General features: G+C 42.0%; 1 protein-coding gene across 2 annotated transcripts in view; it reads left to right on the top strand.

The window, feature by feature from the left end:
- Positions 1-20,151, top strand: part of LOC102576203 (aryl hydrocarbon receptor) — a 133,723-nt gene that overhangs the window by 80,886 nt on the left and 32,686 nt on the right. For both annotated transcript variants that reach the window (XM_006261672.4, XM_059727152.1), the window contains one exon: positions 8,976-9,094. In XM_006261672.4, the coding sequence (XP_006261734.2) occupies positions 8,976-9,094 (119 nt within the window). The remainder of the gene's footprint in view (positions 1-8,975; positions 9,095-20,151) is intronic.

The following is a 20,151-nucleotide window of genomic DNA, read 5'->3' as shown; positions in this document are numbered from 1 at the left end:
AATATGGTAACCTTAATGCTGGGGGACTTTGACTTAACTTCAACCAGAAAGGGGTCTTGGACAAAAGTTTCATAAAGTGGTTTGACTTAAATCAGTTAAATCTGATACTACATTCAACCAGATTTATCTTAAACTAGTTTCAGCCATTTTGCAACTGGTTTATGTTCACTGAACTTGTGTTCTGTTACAGGTTTAAACCAGTTTCTGATTACTTAAACCAGTTTATGTGTAACTTCTGTCCCTAGCCTTAATGTGCACTGAACTCCTGTTGTGTTACAGATTTGAACCAATTTCTGATTACTTATACTAGTTTATGTGTAATTTCTGTTCCTAGCCTTAGAGAATAAGTGATCACCATCCTCTTTTGGGTAACTCTTTTGCAGTTTGAAAACTGTTATGAAATGTTTCCTTTGTCTTGTCTTGTATAAACTAAATATTCCCAACTCTTCTACCTTCCCTCATGTGTCCTGATTTCTAGACATGAAGGTTATGAACTTGCTTATACAATGCCTGTGCACTGGGGCTCTGATCTTTAATTTAAGCTCCCAAGCACTGACATAATAGAAGTAGTAATGTGATCTTATAGGCCTGCCCTCCTCTCTCTCCCTGACTACAAACACTGCTATGATCTTGTGAATATGGAATATGATTTTTTAAACATAAGGGATTATCAGGAAAGAGAAGGAGCTTAGATTGACACTGTGAAAATGTGCAGCAAACATGGGGAATGGCTGGCCAATGAATCCAGCATCTCCCATCTCAGGGGAGAAATCCTGGTAGCATTCTGGTTGTCACGTGAGTTTCTCTAGCAAAACTCTCAAGCCCTTTTTACTTCTGCTGCACCTTTTGTATTCTGTGGCAAAGGATCCAGAATAGCACGTGCCTGTAATCTCATGATGTTTGGGTTGGTTTTTTTTAATTGTAATCTTTGGTTTTGGGTGGGTGTTAGTGTCAGAAAATAATTGATCTGTTTCTTCACCCCATTTTCATTTTGTGGAAATCTGGGCCATGGCAAGATTGCAATGATCTAGTTGTGCACCTTATAAACTAACTAAATCATGTATGTATACATATGTGTGTATGTATATGTGTATAGGTATATACACATGTATGAATGCCACATGCCCCTGGAGGTTGGGGGGGCATGGCAAGCTCTTGCAGGTGGCAGCGCTGTTGGCGGTGGGAGCATGGCAGCTGCAAGCAGGGAACTCCTGCGGGCGGCCATGGCACTGTCAGCAGTGGGTGGGTGGAGGGGTGTGACCACCTGCAGACGCTGCCGGCAGCAGCCAGCGGCAATTGTGGACTGTGGGGGTGGGATGGTGGTGGTGGTGAGTGGTGTCTGCCTGCCGATGGTGCCTTTTCGCAGGGGGTATACCAACACACTCGGGGTGCATGTGCACCCGTGTGCATCCCCTACGCGTCACCGGTGATTATACACACACACACACATATATATATATATAGCATAAGCATTCATGAACTCGTGCTCACTTCATCAGGGACAGTGATCTAATCTGAAACTGTTCTAACTTTCTGCTACTAACACCAAGTGCATATCACCATTATTGGCCAGCTTTTGCCTTAACCTTGTGGTCTATAATCTGTTAAAGCCTGCTGCAGGAACCTATTGTTATATTGCTAATGCATCTGTCCAGGGCACCTGCTGTCATACTGCTCTGGCAGGTCCCCAGGAAGTAGTGCATCTATTCTGAAGATGGAGATGAAAGCTAATTCTGTGTAATTTGCTATACAAGCTCTCCCTTTAATTAAGCCATGCTCATTTGAAGATGAGTGTGAACAGAGCTGCCAATATGTATGTACAGCTCCTTTATGTTATTATATGCAAATTATTCAATGAGTGAAATATGTATGGTTGCTGGTGTTTCTATAAATGAATGTTCCAGTTTCAGATGCAATATGTGTGGACTGAATGCCAGTGAAAGCAATGGGTAACATTTTCCGTTGAAACTATTTTGGAAATGCAAATTTGTAAACTGAAAAAGTTTGAAAATTTGTGGCAAATTCATGGAATCATTTCAGCTGGAAAAAATAAAATAGTTTAAAAAAATTAAAGTTTTTTTTCAGTATTATGTAAATGAAACATTTGGATGTTTTAATTCAAAATAACTTTTCATTTCCAAATGTATTTCAATATCATTTAATATAAGCTACTAAAAGGACCTCCTAAAATGAAATTGAAAGGAAATAATATTTCCTCTGAGCCAAAATTATTATTTTTAATTTTTTGGTTCACTAAAAAAAATTGTTTTTCATTTCAGGTCAATGTAAAATGAATTTGCGGGAAGGGGGCAAAGCAAGCAACCCAAAAAGTCAGCTAGTCATGGAGGACTACTGATGGAGCTGTCTGTTTATCTGCCTGGCAGTAGCAGTGCAAGTTTCTCTGCCCTACCAGCATATACTAGCAGAGATCTAGAGGTAGGGTTGGAATAGAGTTTGTCTCGGGGTCAGAGTAGCTCGTTTTCAACAGTCCATGCAGTTTTTGGCTGCTGTGTAGAGCCCTTCAGTTAGGGCAGGACTACATCACGGATGGTCCACAGGGCTGTATGCAGCATGCAAGAGGCTAATGTACGGCCCCTGGCTCCTGCCTGGCTGGTGATCCCTTTACCTCTCTAGCTGCTGCTGCTGCAGCTGGGGTCTCTAAGCTCCTCCCCCTCCACGAGCTTTTTCCTCCTGCTCCTGTCCTAGGGGCTGGGGCAGTACAGGCCATGGCACCTGGGGAGTCCATGGCACAGTGCAGTGGGGCGGGGCTCAGGGGTGCAACCCTTGTGGCTCCTAAGCACTTACAAGTTGGACAGCCCCAATTAGGGGATGAGTTTGTATTGCAGAAGCCTGGACTGACACCTGTCAGATTCAGCCTTCATAGAGGCTACTGCACATTCTCTGAATGGAAAGAATATCATAACCCTCCTGAGCGGGGTTCTCATCTCACTTTTGACCAAAGGAGAGAGGCTTTGCGGCTCATTAGCAATGCCCAGAGGCATCCAGTTCCACAAAGTGCTAATGTTACACCTTCAAGAATGAGACTTCACTTTCTTGAGAGATAAGTCTGTTTAATCAGCCTGAACCCCTTGGAACTGACATAGGTAGGGACTTCAACTCTGAAATACCCCTGAGGGATTCAACTTCAAAGAGCAGAAGGAGCTAGAAAAACACCAAGAAATCCCTCCCCACTCTCTCACTCAGCAAAGGCATCTATGGGGAGGGGGTGGAAAACTCATTCCAGGGCCAGAGAACACAAAGGCACACTCTTTATGTATCTAGTTTTGTAACTTGACACGGGCGTAAATCCCTTCCCACCCCCAAAGTCAGGGAGAGCATTTATTGCTCTTTAATAATGTGATCAACTTACAATATATTTTTTCTTTTATTTAGTACTGAGTTGGTAACAAAGAGGTTTTCAAGACTGTTGTTAATCTGATCTGAGTATGGTTAGACATTCAGTAGATCTGTTTCTGTAGTTCTTGAGGTATTTACCTTAGCAGAGCCCCATATAGGAATTTGAACATATTAGAGTAGATTCCAATCCATATTAGGCATGTAAGGACTATAGAGGGTACTGTATGGGACTAGAGGAGAATTTCTTGATCTATACATAATATAGGATTACCATGAATAGAGCTGGCCAAAAGTAGTTCTTCTAGTTCACAGGCAACTTCCTTTTGTGAATTGCAGGTGTATTCCAAATCAGAGCAACTCCCCAAAAGTTTTAAATTTCCAAGGAAACAGGAATTTTTTGGACCATGTAGCTGCTCCATGATATTTATTCTCTTGTTTGTTTCTACGCTAATATTACTTAAAGCGTTAGGTTTACTGAGCAGATGCAGGAAACTCAGGCTGGCATGTCTATCCCAGGCTCAGAGATCCCATCTTTTTTTAGCAATGCTTCAAACCTTCCTTAGATTTTTTCAAACATCTTAGACTGGATGCAGTTTCAAACAGCTGTTTCAGGTTCAACTAATTGGCATTTTTTGATGAAACTTTGTTCTGTTAGACAGTTTCCAACCAGCTGTGTCTGTAAAGAGCTTTCCCTTGCAAATATCTCATTGCAGGCAGCAAACTGGGCTAGGGCAGGGTATATGGGGTCAGACCTGGATCATATAACATTGTACTCTAGCTCAGGGATGTTTTGGACACCAGTGGGTGTAGAAAATTGAAACGCTAAAGCAGATGGTCCAACCTCTGAGCAGCTGGGGGTTGTGCAGGCTCCTTCCACCCCTGCCACATGGGTTACGCAGGTTTTCTGGGCTTTCATGGGCTGTGCTGCCCTGTCCCAACTTCTTGGGACAGGATTTGGGAGGAAGGAGAGAGAGCATGGAGACCCTGGTAGCAGCAGACAGCTTGTTGGCCAGGTGGGAACCCATAGGTCATGAGTTGGACAGCCCAGCACTGAAGCATTATTTTGGTCAGTACATTCCTGTCTGTCTTTTCTACTTATTATATTCAGTAATACCTTAGGTTATGAGAGATCCCTGGGTAATATTTTTGCCCGTTTTTTAAATCCATTCTGGGAATTTCATTCTGGGTGAATTTTTCAGCATAAAATGAAGATCAGTGAAGTAGGCGTACGTACTGTTAGAGCAGTCCATGAAAATGTTTAAGGTAGGGCAGTCCCACTTCATCTATGAAATAGATCAGAGGTGGGCAATTATTTCGGGCACAGGGCCACTTGCTGAGTTTTGACAAGCCATCGAGGGCCTCATGATGGGCAGCTAGGGGCAGATAAATATAAATTTTCTAAATTTTTTAGGAGCCCTGCAGGCTGGATAGAATGGCCTGGCGGGCTGCATCTGGCCCATGGGCTGCATTTTGCCCACCCCTGGAATAGATGGTGGAGCCCCCAAAGGAACATGTCCCTTCATTGTACAAAGAGGGACCTGCCAAATTTTTTGAACTCTGGCAACCTTAGATAACAAACTGTAAATGGGGGGCAGTGGTGGATGATACAAAAGATGCAGGCAGTGCTTGGAATGCATTTCCAACTGTGAGAGGAGGACTGGCTTAACAACCTGAGAGGTGGAATCGGGTCTGCTTCTGGTTTATTAACTGGTGGCTTTCCTATGTGTGTTCTTTGTTCCCTTTTCGCCGTAGTTTAAAAACCTTCGGACTCATTGGTTTTGAGTGGGAAGTACTGCTTATCAAGGCACCCAGAGACCGTAATTTGTTTTTTCATATTTCTGGGCAACAGTTCAAACTGGTGGTGTTTAAGGGTTTTCTTTCTTTTTTCTTTTTTTTTTTTCTTTGGTTTTGGCTTCCAGAAGGAAGCTCTAGATAATTGAATCTGGCCCAACATCGCCCAACAAATGACTCGCAACTGGCTGAATTTGGAATGGAACATATGTGTGGTCAGGGTCGATGACTAGTTACATCTTTGTGCACACACACGTTGTGCCTATAGAAGTGTGGAAAACAGGGCTTGGTCATTTTTGGTCAATGAATAGATGGATTCATTCCCCAGTTAATTTCTTCACTCCCCCCACTTTTGGCCTTTGTCAGGCTCTTGTTTGGTTCATTGGTTACAGCAGTGAGCTGGGAGTGTAAGCTTCAGGGCTCCATTTATTTGTGGCATGACCATGAACAAATCATTTAGGTACTGAAGGCTTCAGTCCATTTAGGCTTCATTCTTTTGTATGGCTTGTCATGGAAGGAAGAGACTATTACTAAAAAAAAAATGTGGGATGGAAATAGCTGTGTCAGGCCGGAGAGTTGTCATAGTTTTGTGAGTTGTTTCTTTTGCAAGGTGAACATAATACATTTCTGTAACTTATGCCTCTGAGGGATGTTGTTAATTAGAACTTGGAGAAGTCTTTGATCTCCTGGAGTAAAAGGTGCTTTCTAAGTACAAAGCACTGTTCTTATTTTTTTATTATTTCAGATCTCTTGTACTTCAGTCTACAAGAGGAGGCTTAGCCATGTTTTACTGTGTTGGAGGTTACTGGTCTGGCTGGTTTTGTGTGTAAGCTATAAGTGGGGGAGGATAGGGGGTGGGGAGAGACTGTTGCCAGGCAGAGCAAAATAAATGGCAGGAATGTCATCTTTGAGATTTTGCTGATATGCAAGGAAAAAGCCAGCCATGCTGCCATTATTTCTGTGGAAAGTATACACAACAGGGTGATTGACATTTTTTTCATCAAAGCTGTTTTGGATGGAAAATTGGATTTTTTACTAAACAAAATGTTTTGTTTGTATGCAAAAAGTGCCTTCTGTCTATTGAAAAATGAACAGTTGAATGTTCAAAACTGGAAGTGTGTGTCTGGAATTCAACAGAAGTTCTACAGAAGCCTCTAAGCAGACTACATCCAGGAAGATGCACAATAACTAGGGAGCATTATGAGAAGAAGCATCCCCTTGCTTCACCAAGAGGGAAGAGGAAAGATGGCTGAGAGAGAGAAAAAAGGAGTATGAGGTTCTTGAACTACAGTTCGCGTGACGTAATGCAGCACGACTTTGAATTGATGCTTTTTGGTTTTCAGTTTTTCCCTGGGAACAAGATTATTCTTGACAGATCTCTAATAAAGAGTTAAGACACCACATAATCAAAGTCCAAAGGTTTCTTCTACATTTGGGATGCTTATTGGGCCTCATTTTTCATCACTTCCCACACATGCAACCAAATTTTGGCAGGGGAGATCAGACCTGAAGACCTCAGTCCATAAAGCTGCCCATTTCTGTTTTGATGGTGTGAGAAGACTGATGATAAAGGACCATACCTCCATGGAGTATAGTCTATTAATGGAGCGGTGAGACTGAAGAAAATAGGGAAAATGGGTTGTGCTGATGAACCTGTGAAAATGACAAGCCTTAAAAGAACTTCACAAATAGAAATAATGTGCCTCTTTTTTTTTTTTTTAAACAAATCCTTCTTTCATCCATCCTCAGTCCAGGGTGGTAATAAAGAAAAGTTTTTTGTCTTCCCAGCATGAGTCTTTATAGTTTCGTATCCCATTGCATCATCATGGCATTTGGATAGCATCCAATAGTGCATGTAATGAAGTGACTAATGCCTTTTACCTGGTGTTTATTTTTTCACCTGCCCCTCAGGCAGCTACGTGCATACAATGGACTATTGCTATTATAGGGTCAATTGGCTTGTTTGTTTTTCAGTCTGTATGGGCATTTATACACATGTTCGAGATGGAGGGGAATGGAGGACTTTAATCAAAGTGACTCTGAGAGCCTCTCTAATTACAGCATCCGGAGCGTCTTGTGTATCAGCTCCTTCAATGAGCTTTAGTTAAAGCATCCCCACTGCCATTTTTAAGTGCAGGGATGCTGATACGCAAGACACTGGAGTCTGCTAGAGCACGGTAATTAGCATGATTAATTGAGTCTGCTCTGACGCATTGTCATTACTGTGCGTTGGCGTAGCCTCGCTGCTCGTGTATAGGTACCCTATGTTAGTATGTATTATGTTAGAAGGTGAAGACAAAGAAAAGCACCTTGTAATTTGTGCTGAAGGTAGTGAAGTTCTTAAAAAGGAAGGAGTTGCCTTTTTTCACCTACTTGCAGTCCCATAGTGGGAAAATAAAGGTCCAACTTGCAAGTCTCGGGTCTCTGTCTGAATGGTGTTCATTATACCAGCTGCCCTCAGAAGTGTCTCTGGGAGCAGAAAGCCTTCTGTTAAGAATGTAGGTGAAATGGTGGGTGGTAAATAACCCTGTGTCCCAAGAGGTTTTTAAGATGGTGGCTTTTAGTGCTTAGGAGCAATATAGCTACTCAGAAATCTGTGCAGTTTGCATGCTGTAGGGTCCTTCGTGGCGTGGTATGCAGCAATTTTAATCTGGGATGCAGACTGCAACTAGATGAAAAAAGGAGAGAAGCGGCAAAAAATGAAAAAAAAATCATCATAGTTATTCAAAATGTAGATAACATTTAAAACTTAATAAATGCAGACCAGTTCTTTAGTTAGCCAAAAAAGTGAGAGGCAGAACAAGAAATTCACAGCTTCATTACTATTATTTCTGATTTCTTTTGTTTTTTGATATCTAAAATTTCAAAATCTGGGGTCAGTTCTGAACCTCAAAGCCTTCTGATGTGAGACTAATGACAAATCTGAATTTGCAGGTCATGTTGCTAATGGTAAGAAAATCTCAACAGGTTTCTAGAAAGGATTTGCATTTACATGTCTACAAAGAATGTCCACTATTATAAAAAAAAATCCCAAACCTTAAGGATAATCAACCCTCTGCTTCAACAGTTAGGTCAGTATTTCAGCTGAAGAGACTAGGTGAGATTGGCCTATACAGTTCCTCATCCCTTTTCTAAAGCAGCTGGCGCTGGCTGCTGTCAGAAACACAATTTTGGGTTAGACGGATTATGGGTCTGATTCTGCGTGACAACCCCTTGTGTGTTTGTGGTAAGGAGAAAGTGCTTGACTATCTGGGAGATCCTATTCAGGTCTTCAGCAATACCTATGTGGCTCTAATACTAGCCACCTGAACCTGCCAAGTTGTATAGTTCCAGGTATTTGGTGTGATTTCTGGTACTTCCTATTCCAAGTCCAGGTAGAAAGTCCTGGCAGCCCCACCTCTCTCATTGTATTTTGACTTCTGAGCTTCAGAACTTGTCTGAACTTGGCAGGGTGAGAGGTACCTAAACATGAGAAATAGAGGGGAGGGAAAGTACCTTATGTCTTTGTACCTTAGAAGAGTCACAAGTTGGAGCTACAGCACCACAGATGGTTGTCTGTGCATCCCTCTGAGTAGGTAGAGAACAAAAATTACCTACATCACGTTTCTCCTGAGCTTCAGATCTAATTTTTCAACTGCATGCAGATTTCATCTCATTTCATCTTTATTTTTATGTTGTTCAACTACATTCACCTTCCTGTTTCAGATATATCCTGTTTGTTTGAATGAGAATTGGACACCAACTAATTGGAAAACCAAGATGAATGGCAGGAGTGTGTTGACTCGATATCCACTTTCACACTGATCACTCAGCCTTTTACCTTACAGCCACTGCAAAGAACAATGGCAGCTCCATGACTGAGCAGACTGGGGCACCAGGCGGAACTGGACAGACTAATCTGCAGATCAATGGAGAAGCATTCTCTGAAGGGGACCTGCTCCTTCAGGTAATGTATTGCAGCCTCACCTCTGATACCCACGCAATGTTAAGTGCAGTACAGTCAATGCTTGTTAGCAGTAACCATGTCAGTGCCCTGGTGCTACGTTGTTCCCAAGCAGCTGTTTCTGGATGTTGCTGGAAACAAACAGCAAAGAATGTTTTGTGCTTGCAGTGATGGTGGGCAGTGGATGAATGTCCTGTATCAGTTACTGCTTGAAATCCTGCACTGCTTAGCAGCTGGGTGCTCCTGGGCAGGCCATTTAACTTCTCTGTGCGTCAATTTAACTGCCTCTAAAATGAAAATAATGCTCATGTCATACCTCTACGTTTTGTGGCTGTGGCTATAGGTTCACTGCAGAATTATTTTGGGCTCCTACTTGACTGCTGTCTCTAAGGGTATGTACACAAGCACAGGCAGCCTATCTGGGAGGCACTCTAACTCATGCTGCTTTGCACAAAGTGCCATGAGTTAGAGCACCATTGAACCCAACAGGGTGTAGGGGACTCAGAGCCTGCCTGCACCAGACCTGGCCAGAAGGCTGCCAAACTGTCCCTCTCCCTAGCCCCCTGCCCTGCCAGATAACAACTGTCAGCAGTGGCTGGGGGAGGTAGGGGGGGAAGGATGCAGCCCTCACCTGCCATGTGTAGCCCCCCCTCTCCCTCCTCAGCTACCCCTGCTGGGGTCTTGTGGGGAGCCAAATGGGGCCTGCGTGGCAGAGGGGCTCCCTTCCCCTGCCCTATGTTTTGCCCTGTACAAGTGTCTTGACAGTAGCAGAGGCAGTCATGCCTGGAGCTGGTGTGTGTGTGTGTGTGTGTTGGGGGTGTGTGAAACAGAGTCCCCATGCCTTGTGAGCCCAGCCTAGCTCCCCCCAAGCCCCTGCTTCCCCTTCCTCCCCCACAGGGTAGGGAGGAGACTGTCTTCTCTCTGGAACAGACATGGGGGTGTAGCTGGGCTGGTGCTTGCCAGCTCGAGCATCAGGTCAGCCCTGCAAAACCAAATGGGATGTGGGTGGAATCACCCAAAATTATCCCTCACAGGGAACCTGTACATGGGTCCCTAAGGTGCGCTGCCTTAGAGCGCCCCATCTGATACTTCATCTGACAAGGATTACATTTTCACATGATTGGCCATTTTAAAAGCACTCTTCGGCTGTGTACATTTGTTACATTACAGCTGTAGAGGCTTTCAGGGGCCTCATTGCACAAAAAATGTAACTTCTGTAAGTGCCCTAAATCGGCTCCCATCCGCACAAAGCCATTTCAAGTAAACAAAGCTATCTCAACTAGAAATCCGAACAACACAGACAAGTGAACGCAGCATCAGTGAGGGCACAGTAACTCGCACATGGTTTTGCTGTATGGCTGCTTTAAAATAAGTTAAGCTAATTTGTGTGCTTAAAGATGGGTGCTGATCAACCAAATTAATTCTGTAATGAAGCTATGCCCTTAATTATTGTCTTTCAAGTGCCTGGAGGCAGAATACTTCTTTATATAAGTATTTATATATATTTGTTCCTAGCTTCCTGGACAGATTTTTCCAGTCATGCTTGCTTTCCTACTACAGCCTTGTTGGACTTTCTGAAACCCAGATTTATGCACATGCTTACACACACACTAAAGGAGATGTTTATGATTCAAGGCTAGGTGCTAAATAGAATTTTACCTGCTAAATCACAGAGATTGAGCTCCCCTCAGAAAAGTAAAATATAATTGTAGTTTTGTCCCCTGACAGGACTCTGGTGTGTGGTAGATGTGAAGAGGCAAGGATTTCTTTGGGTGATATCTTTTATTGGACCAATTGCATAGTTGGGATAGGGTTAGGTTAGACACGTTTTGAAAAGAAGACATTCTTCAAGATGTTCTTCCTGCATCAATACAGCTACAACATTACTTTTACACTACCATAAATGTGAAGGACATTCTAGCGCTTGACACACATGCACACAAGTCCTGCAGCTTTCTGGCTCACAGGGACACAGCTGTTTTTTTCACAGTTAAACCTTGATTTAACTTCTGTTTGTTTCTCTCTGTCTCTCCAAGTACACTATATATAGAAGCAGGACCACATAAGTTTATTTCTGGTCTCAGAAAGTCTACTTAGACATTGCTAAGTATTTTTTTTTAATCTTATGATTTTTAAAAGTATCTCATCATTTCTTGGGCCTGATTCATGATTATTGGGTCAGACTATACCTGAAGTTCACTCTGGATTATAATATTGGATATAAATATTGACATGTCATCCTCCAAAAACGTTTGGTGGATGAGATAGCAACTGACCTTGTCAGTGGGAGTTGGGTACCAATGACTTTCTAGTTGATTGTGAATTCCTTGTATTTTAATAAAACCTTGGGAGGAAGAGCTAATGTTTTTTGGCAACTTCCTGTGGCTCTTTTTGAAAATAAAAATAAAAATACCATTAGTAACAGGACAGCTGTAACAAAAATTCTTCATGCTTTCTTGCCAATGCATCTTAATCTGAGCCTGCAGATAAGAGAGCAAATAAATCTTTCCATTCCTCCTCAAAGTGAGTTTTCTCAGCTAACCCTCCTTCATCTGCTGTACAGGAGAATAATGAGGTTTGGATCAGGACAAGAGTTTCCTGTCATTGTATAATTGTAGTTTTAGTTATGGGAATACCTGCTTGCAAGACCTGAGGCAGTAATTTAGGACATTTTGTAGGAACTGCTAATATTTACCCAACCAACATTAATGAAGTTCGTAGAGAGTGAGCATAGCTAGTTTCAGAGAAGGCTAACTACCAATTTAAAACCAAAATCACTTGGTTGCTTTAAAATTTAACTATTATGAATTATGCCACCATTTTATAATGATAATAATACCTGATAATCCATTAGCTCCCCCTACTGTTGCTGGAACTGTATAAACCTGGGAACAAAAAAGAGCAAATGAAAGAGCAGTTGCTGTTAAGTGAAATCTGTGAAATCATATACTTGACAGGTGAGGAGGGTCTATGGAAAGGGAATCCCTGAAAGGATAAGGAATGATATATATTATTAATGTACCTTTAAAAAAGTAGGAACGCTTAACATCCAGATCCAATTTACTAATGAGATACAGAGCATTTCACCAATTGGAGGGTTAGTTTCATTCTCACCCTAGTTGCTAGTGGAAAAAAAAGCACGTGGTAAATTAATATTGTTCAGTTTTAATGAGCGGCTGCTGCATTCACAGACAGTGTAGTCACCAGCAAGGAACAAGCCCACAACTCTTAAGACAAAGATAGCCATAGAATTGTTGCTTTAGTTGTGGGTGTTTAGGGTTAGTCATTAGAAGGAGATGTGATCTTTCCTATTATGTATTTGAATTGTAGAAGTACATGAAGGCTCCTATTAAAACTGATTTCCTTCTGTCTAGATAGGCAACAAAATCATCAAGACCTGTGTTCCCTGCCTTGGGGAGCTTGTGAGATACATAACCAGTTCAGTCTTTGCCACACAGCTCTGCCAGTGCCCCTCAGTCGTATCACACAAAAGTAATACTCAGGTTTAATTTACTGACAGTCTTGCTTCAAGCAAAATCTAAAAAGCCCTCTATTAATGAGATTGCAATGTTAAAATAGCCCTTGTACTCAACAAGAGGTTTTTAAACACTAAAGCATCTGCATTGGGTAATGTATAAATAGTATAAAAACACTATTAAAAAAGATCTAAAAATATATTAAAACTTGCTGATAATTTGCCACACAAATGTGAAGAACTTTGGGATCTGATAGTATTAGTTTGGAAACAAAATAGTTTAAAGTTTTGAGGCTTTTAGAATCCTGACATTTGATTTGAAAATATTAGCAATTTTTGGCCTTATTAATTTGACTTGTCACATGGTTCTTCTTTGTTAGCTTTGCATTTTTCTTGTGTATATACTACATATTTTAAGAAGTATCCAAATAAACTTATTTTACTTGATCTATCCATTTTTTAAACTGGATTTATTTACTGACTTTTGTCAAGCAACTTACTGTTGTAACTTACAGGAAAGCAGCTGAAATTAAATATTGATTGTGTTATGTACTATCCAAAATAAGCTTCTATCTATATTTACCAAACAGTTGTGTTTCTTTAAAAATATTTAAAGTAACATTACAAGTATGCCTGATTTTAGAGTTTTCTGTCTATATGACTAGTGTGGTCTATTCTGTGTTAACACTGCAGGGCCTGGCCCTTCCGATATAGCTTGGCACAAGTGTGTGCTATTTGATCAGGCTAGTAGAATCTATTTTAATTCAGCATGGTTTGTCCCACCCTCATGCCTAGACCACATAAGTTGTTCATGAGTTTGTGGATGATTCTTTCCCCCTAGGAAGATCACTCAGCATAGGTGGCTAGTATACCTTCTCCAAATATGGCATTGATTCTCAAAAGGTATGCCTTGCACACTGGTGTGCCATGAGAACAGTGGAAGTGTGCCATGACAAATGGGTGGATGGGGCTCCAGCTGGGTCAATCCTGTGTGGTGAGATGGGGGCCCTGACTGTGCTAGCCTTGTGTGACAGGATGGGGCCCACAGACTGGATCTGGTCTGTGGACTGGAGAGTGAAGTGTACCACCAAATTTAGTTCGGAAAAAAAATTGTGCCCCAGGTATCAAACGTTTGGGAAATGCTGAAATGAATCTAGAGGAACCAGCACTCATTGTGGGATGATGGTTGCCTAAAGAGGAGTCTCAGAAAGATCCAGGGATCTCAGTGGGACTGAGAAAGCCCAAAGGCTTAGTCAAATGCACTAGTGCTTACCCAAAACAAACTGAACTACAGACCTTTTGAAATTGTCCATTTCTTCTACACCAACCATTTCTATGGCCTTAAACTAGCCACATGATTTTACTTCACTTAGCAGTCATACCATCAATAGCAATGGATGATCAAAAACATCTGTGGCACATGTTCAGCATTAATGTGTCAGAAATTCCACAGCTGCTCTTGTTCATTCTTTTACAAAAAAGTGTCATCTTTTGTCACTTTTGTTTGCAGAAGAATCTTGTATTGGTGTCTTAGTAAGCCAGATGGTTCTGCCTCAAGGGGCCATATCAAAAGGCCTTTGGTATCAGGGGAAAATCTTCCAATTTACCTCTGAGGGCCTTGGATCAAGCCTTCTGACCTGCATAATACTATTTTTAGGGGATGTACAGTATTATATGTTCATTAATAAACTCATTACCACTGGTTGATTTTTCCCAGCTTCATCAAATTTACATTCTTCCAACACCTCAGGTCATATTATTGTTCATTGGAATTTATTATGGGTATCCAGAAGTGTTTCAGAGCCCCATTACACTCAAATTGGGAAATGCTGAAATGAATAGATTTCTGGGCCGAATCAGGATTGAATCAGGGTTATATATTGAAGCTTATAGACTCCTTCACTACATAACACAGCGACAAATATTACACTGACCTGATCTATCCCATGACCTGACACAGGGGGTCCTGTGTTTAAAAAACCCCCCAAACAAATCATATAATTAAAGATCCTGTCATAATGCAAAGGCACTGAATTAAGGTTGCATGGACAGTAGTCATTCTGGAATGCCCTAACTTGTGAACACTTGACTGCAACTTTTTGATCCTTAACTTTGAATTTTCTAACTCTGTATGATTTAATTTCTTGGTGAAAACAACGTTGACTAACATTAAAATTGGTTTTATATTTGTGAATCTCCTTTTTTTTATAGTAGAAATTTAATTGCTGATGTATGTACTACTTGCATGATAGAGTAGTTACACATTAGTTGCCTTCATTGGATATTTTATTGTCATTTTTATCTTAGAGGCCTCTCATTTCTCAGTGCTATGTTCATCAACATATTGCAAATAATTAAACTATATATAAAAGTTTGTTTTGGTATGAATAATATCATTTCTAAGCAGGAAAAGATTTAAGATATTCTAACTCTGCATACAATGTACACATTTTGTAAATTGTGTTGCAATGAAGTTTTGTTAGTTTTAAAGATCTCTTTTTTCACTTAGTGGTATATTAAAACTTATGGCATTTAATTAAATACAAGTAAACCTTTTTTAACACAATTTAATTATATCATGGACCAATACATAAGGTATTCCAGTTTGTTAGCATTATGGAAATTAAATGTTTAGGAGCCAGGCTTGCCAGGTGTGTGCAATGACTATTTTTAACAAAAAGAAAAAGTGATGGATTGGTGAGGCCACACTGTGATACAGGTTTCCCTCACTTTATGCTGTACATGCGTTCCTGGAAAATGGTGCATAACTCAAATTTGCATAAAGAGACCCCACTTTACAAATGTCACAAATAGGGACATGTTCCAAGACCTTGACTGTACTGACCCCCAGAATCATTTCTACTGCTTCTACAAGACAATTTTGGTATTCACCAACAGCAGACAGTACACACAAGCACAGGGCACTATCATAAAGGGGATGGCAACTACAGAAACATGTTGCAGACGAGCAAGGAGCACAGATCCACACAGGAGATTACTTTGGTGTGCGTCACTCCCACAATGCACTACACAAAGCAGCTGACTGGGTTTCCACCACATTGATCACATAAGGAATTTACCTCTCCTATAATGAATTTTTTATATAAAAAGGGTCATCGCATAAGAGCGAATTTGTATATACAGAACCTGCATAAAGCATGGGAAACTTGTATACCAGACCTGAAAATTGTGATCTATCTTGCTGTGGTTTGGCTACTGTGGGATGGTAACACACACTCACACTCACACTCTCTCTCCCTCCCTCCCTCCCCCCTAAGAGTCAAAGGAAACAGTGGAATGATAGCGTACAAGACACTGAGGTGGCAACAGTGCTGCTAGGACATCATTTTGCTCTTAAGTAAAGGATATTCTTGGCTGAAAGAACCCTATGCCCCATCTTCCAGCAGCTCTGTATTTCAGGCATTGCAATGATATTTAGTATTAGCTTTTGGTTTCAAGTTCAGAACTTTTCTCTCATTCATGGTTATCATCAAAAGATTATTTTCTGCTGCCTTTAATGCATACTCTTGGGTTGCTGTGGGAAGAGGATGGGACCCAAACCATTGAGATTTGCTTCATGTTTGGAAGCATGAATAATCCCTTGTTTTTCCTACATAGATTCCAAAGTGCTTGAGAGATGAGGTCGGCATCATTATCTCTATTATTTTGCATGTGGCCTGCACCTGCTCCTAAGGGCTCCAGCTTCAGGGAGCGGCTGCACAGGGTGCTAGTCATCCAGGAGTGGTAGTGGTAGGTTGCTTGCTCCCTGCCCAGCACCACTGCCTCCTAGGTTTCCCCAGCTGTCCTCAGGGCTTCCAGTTGGGTGCTGGGACCTGGGCTTACCAGGGTCGGTGGCAGCAGCCGGATCCCTGCCCTTCCTGACCTGTTCCCTACCCAGGTATCCACCACTGGTTTGAGGGTTGGAAAGTTCACTGTGCTACACAGAGGAAGTAGGGGTGAAACTGTATCACTGAATCCCTATCCCTTCCCCACCCCTTTCCTGGCTGTACCTTCTCCTGAGAAGATCTACACCAAAATAAGCCATTACCCAGTAATTAGAGCAGCTTGGGAGGTAAGAAACCCAGCTATGTGTCCTGCTTTGAAAGCTGTCCCGGGTGCTGTCTTGACCAGTTCTGATAGTGCTATTCTAGTTTAAAAGATGCTTTAAGACCTGGTCCTGTAGCACTGAAGTCAATGGGAGCTTTGCAGTGGGACTTCAAAAGATGGGAGATCAAACCCTTACAGTATTAGCCCCTTAATGTAAAGTAAAAATACTTTTAGACACATATTTGAAAGATTTAAGATTAAAACTTGATCCCATAAAAAGTTGCTGTGATATAGATTATTAGAAAGCTGATACTCTGCGGGGAGAGAAAATAGAGGAACCGTTACAGGATGAATGAAGGCAGTACTTGAAGCAGCCAGTAACATAAGCCAACACTGAACCAAGTTAATTGAATATCTCTGACTCTTTTTGTTTTTTTGGCTTCCTTGCAAAGTGTTATATACCCTTTTTGCAAAGGGTTATATAATATCATAGAGAAGTTAAAAACACTTTGTTTATTGGGAAGCAGTCCTTTGCATGACTCAAAGCAGGGTTTTTTTCTGTTTTTACTTGTTGGCATTTTTTAGCACCAGAACAAAGCAATCATTAATTGATTAAAAAGTTTACCAGAAACTGGTTTCTCTTAGAATATTATGAGTTTTCCTCCTCTTTTCTTTCTATAAAAGTAAGGAAATTATTTTCTTTGGCTGAGCAAAGAATCCTCAATACTTTTCCTACGCATCTGGTATACTGCTGCTGGAGATTACATTGTATGGGTGAAATATGTTTCAACTAACCAAGTTTAATTTAGTTTATACCCTATATTAATAAATAAGTTACAAATGGAATCACTGGTTTCTCTAGTCAGGTGAAACTGCTGCTAACTATATTGTTTCTGAGTTAGGACTGCTAGATTCGAAAAGAATTCCTATGGGTGTTAACCACAATGAAGAAAAGGACTTGATTATTTTAATAGCTGCTAATTTAGAAAGTATATTCATTTCACAAATCATTACTACGTAGGTTTCATGAATGTAACATTAACAATGACAAAAACAAATGGCTTCCTCACTGAGAGACAATTGATAAAATAACACAGCCATGTCTCCCTTAGGAAGGGAAACACCATGATGATGGAGGACCAGTTACGTCAAACAGTTAGGCCATAGCAAATAAAATCCTGGTCCTTTTAACAGTGGAAATGTTTTGATTTCACCAGAGCTAGGATTTCACTCGTTAGTACTGGAGTTTTCTTAAGCTGAAAAACAAGTTTCTCTTTGCTCATTAAGAAATAATAGTAATCTATGATAGTCGCCAGTTGTTTCTTACCCCTACCCTGAAATCCAATAAGATGTCTTTTTTGCAGGTGAGTGCCATATAACTATAAAAAATATAAGTGGTTACCAACTGTCTCCACATCTGTTTATTCTCTGTTTGTTTTTCTGGTTACATACTCAATGCGTGAATTTTTTTTTTCTTCTGTAACCAGGATCTCCCATATTTTTTTAATCATTCCTGTAAATTACAAGATTTCTGCTTTTCCAGCAAAGATCTATCTGTTGGACTTTTCCTTCCAAATGTGTGTGCCTCATACATTTGCAGGATACATCATTAGAAAAGTTGTTGACAGATAGTGTAAACACAGTTAACAAAAACTGTGATTATTTGTAAAGGTTTGCTTTCTGTTAGTAACCATGATTATTAGGGCTGTGCAAAACAGCACAGTTTTGTTTTGACTTCCATTTCGCTGTTTTGAAGGGACAGTTGTTTTGCTGTTTCGAAGCATTGTTCCGTTTTATCTAGTTGAAACTGTTTTGCTGTTTCTACGCTGTTTTGACGCGTTTCGATGTTTCACCCATAGGCTATAATAGGGAATCACGACAATGTCTCTAACTTTGTCATTTCTTGCCTGATACGGATGAAAATTGCAGGGTTGGTAGTCACTTCTGAGGGCATGAAGCCAAGCCTGCCAAGACTCAAGGAGATAGGTGGAGGGATTTCTGGGAAACTGCACTTCAAACTGCAAAAAGCAAAACTCGTGTCACTTGCCAGCAGCAACAGCATGCTGTCATCCCGCGCACAGATCTGTGGGTCCACTCCCCCCAGGAGGAGTCTGGCACAGCCCCGCAGCCCTCCTGGGGGGTTGGGCCCCCAGATCTGCATGCGGGATGACAGCAGGCTGCTGCTGTTGGCTGGGGCCAGCACCGGCACTGGGTTCTTCCTGGTGCTCAGTGCGTGCTGCGCCAGGCAGACTTGGGTGCTGGCGCTGGCCCCACTCGACAGCAGCAACAGCAGCATGATGTCATGCACATGCTCTGCAGCTGGTGAGTTTGGAGCTTTAAAAAAAGCCCTGCACTCACTGGCTGCAGCAGTGGTGATTGAGACCTCTGAGGGCTCATAGCAGAGCCCTCGCAGTGCAGGGCAGCGGGGATTGCCCTCCGCCCCCACCTAGCAGCAACACAGCAGTTGCAGCATCGCACAGGTGCAGCGTGGCTTGGCAGGGTGCTGAGCACTGTCCCGGAGCTAGGGCAGCACCATGTATCAGCCGGAGCTCCTGGTTTGATTCCCAGCTATCTGATCATTCCCCCAGCAATTCCTGGGGGGCGCGACCCCTGGATGTGCACAGGGTTTCAGCAGGCTGCTGCTGCTGGCTGGAGAAATAGCTCAGAGCTGCTGCCATCCCCACCTGGCAGTGGCAGCCTGCTGTCATCCCCCAGGAAGAGCTGGGGGAAAGATTGGGGAGCTGGGGAATCCAACTGGGAACTGGGGGAATGTTCAGGGATCTGAACATTTTCCCAGCCCCTGGGTCAATTCCTCCAGCTCTTCACAGGGGCTGTGGGCCCCTGGATCTGCACACGGTTTCAGCAGGCTGCTGCTGCAGGCTGGGATCAGTGATCGCACCAAGCAGCTGCTGTTGGCCCCAGCCTGCAGCAACAGCCTGCTGAAACCCTGCGTGCAGATCAGGGGCCCGCGGGGAAGAGCTGGGGAAATGATCAGAGAGCTGAAAGAAGCGATCAGAGAGCTGAGGAATCGAACAGGGAGGTAGATGTCAATATCGGAGCAGTCCTTCCCCCCTCTACCACCTCCTTCTCCTTAGTTTCTGTTTAGCTGCAAGCAGTCTGGCTTCGAAACTCGAAACGTTTCAAAATTTTCAAGTGCCCTCATTTCATTTCAAAGCTGTTTTGAAACCTTTCGTTTCATTTTGATTTCACTGTTTCAAGCTCGAAATGAGTCAAAACAGCTTTGAAATGAAACACCCGTCAAAATTTTGCACAGCCCTAATGATGATCTCTTTTTGTTGGATGAATAGAGAATATTTGCCATTGCAGGTTCTCAAGTGGGGAAACTGATTCTAGGACACGTTGAGGGACTTTTAGAACATTGGGGCCCCCCCCTTTGAAGTATTTGCCTGGACAAGGATGAAATCAGATGTGGAAGAATTTTGGTCCCAAGTAATGAGAGACAGATGTGAACAGGATGTCATTGCCTCCTTGAAGCTGTGGCAAAGAATTTGTATTTTTATAGTAAGAGCGAGAAAGT

The sequence above is a fragment of the Alligator mississippiensis genome, chromosome 4 (assembly GCF_030867095.1).
Source record: "Alligator mississippiensis isolate rAllMis1 chromosome 4, rAllMis1, whole genome shotgun sequence".
Lineage (NCBI taxonomy): Eukaryota > Metazoa > Chordata > Crocodylia > Alligatoridae > Alligator > Alligator mississippiensis.
The sequence above is the reverse complement of the archived record's forward strand: the minus strand, read 5'-3'. Positions and strand labels throughout refer to the sequence as shown.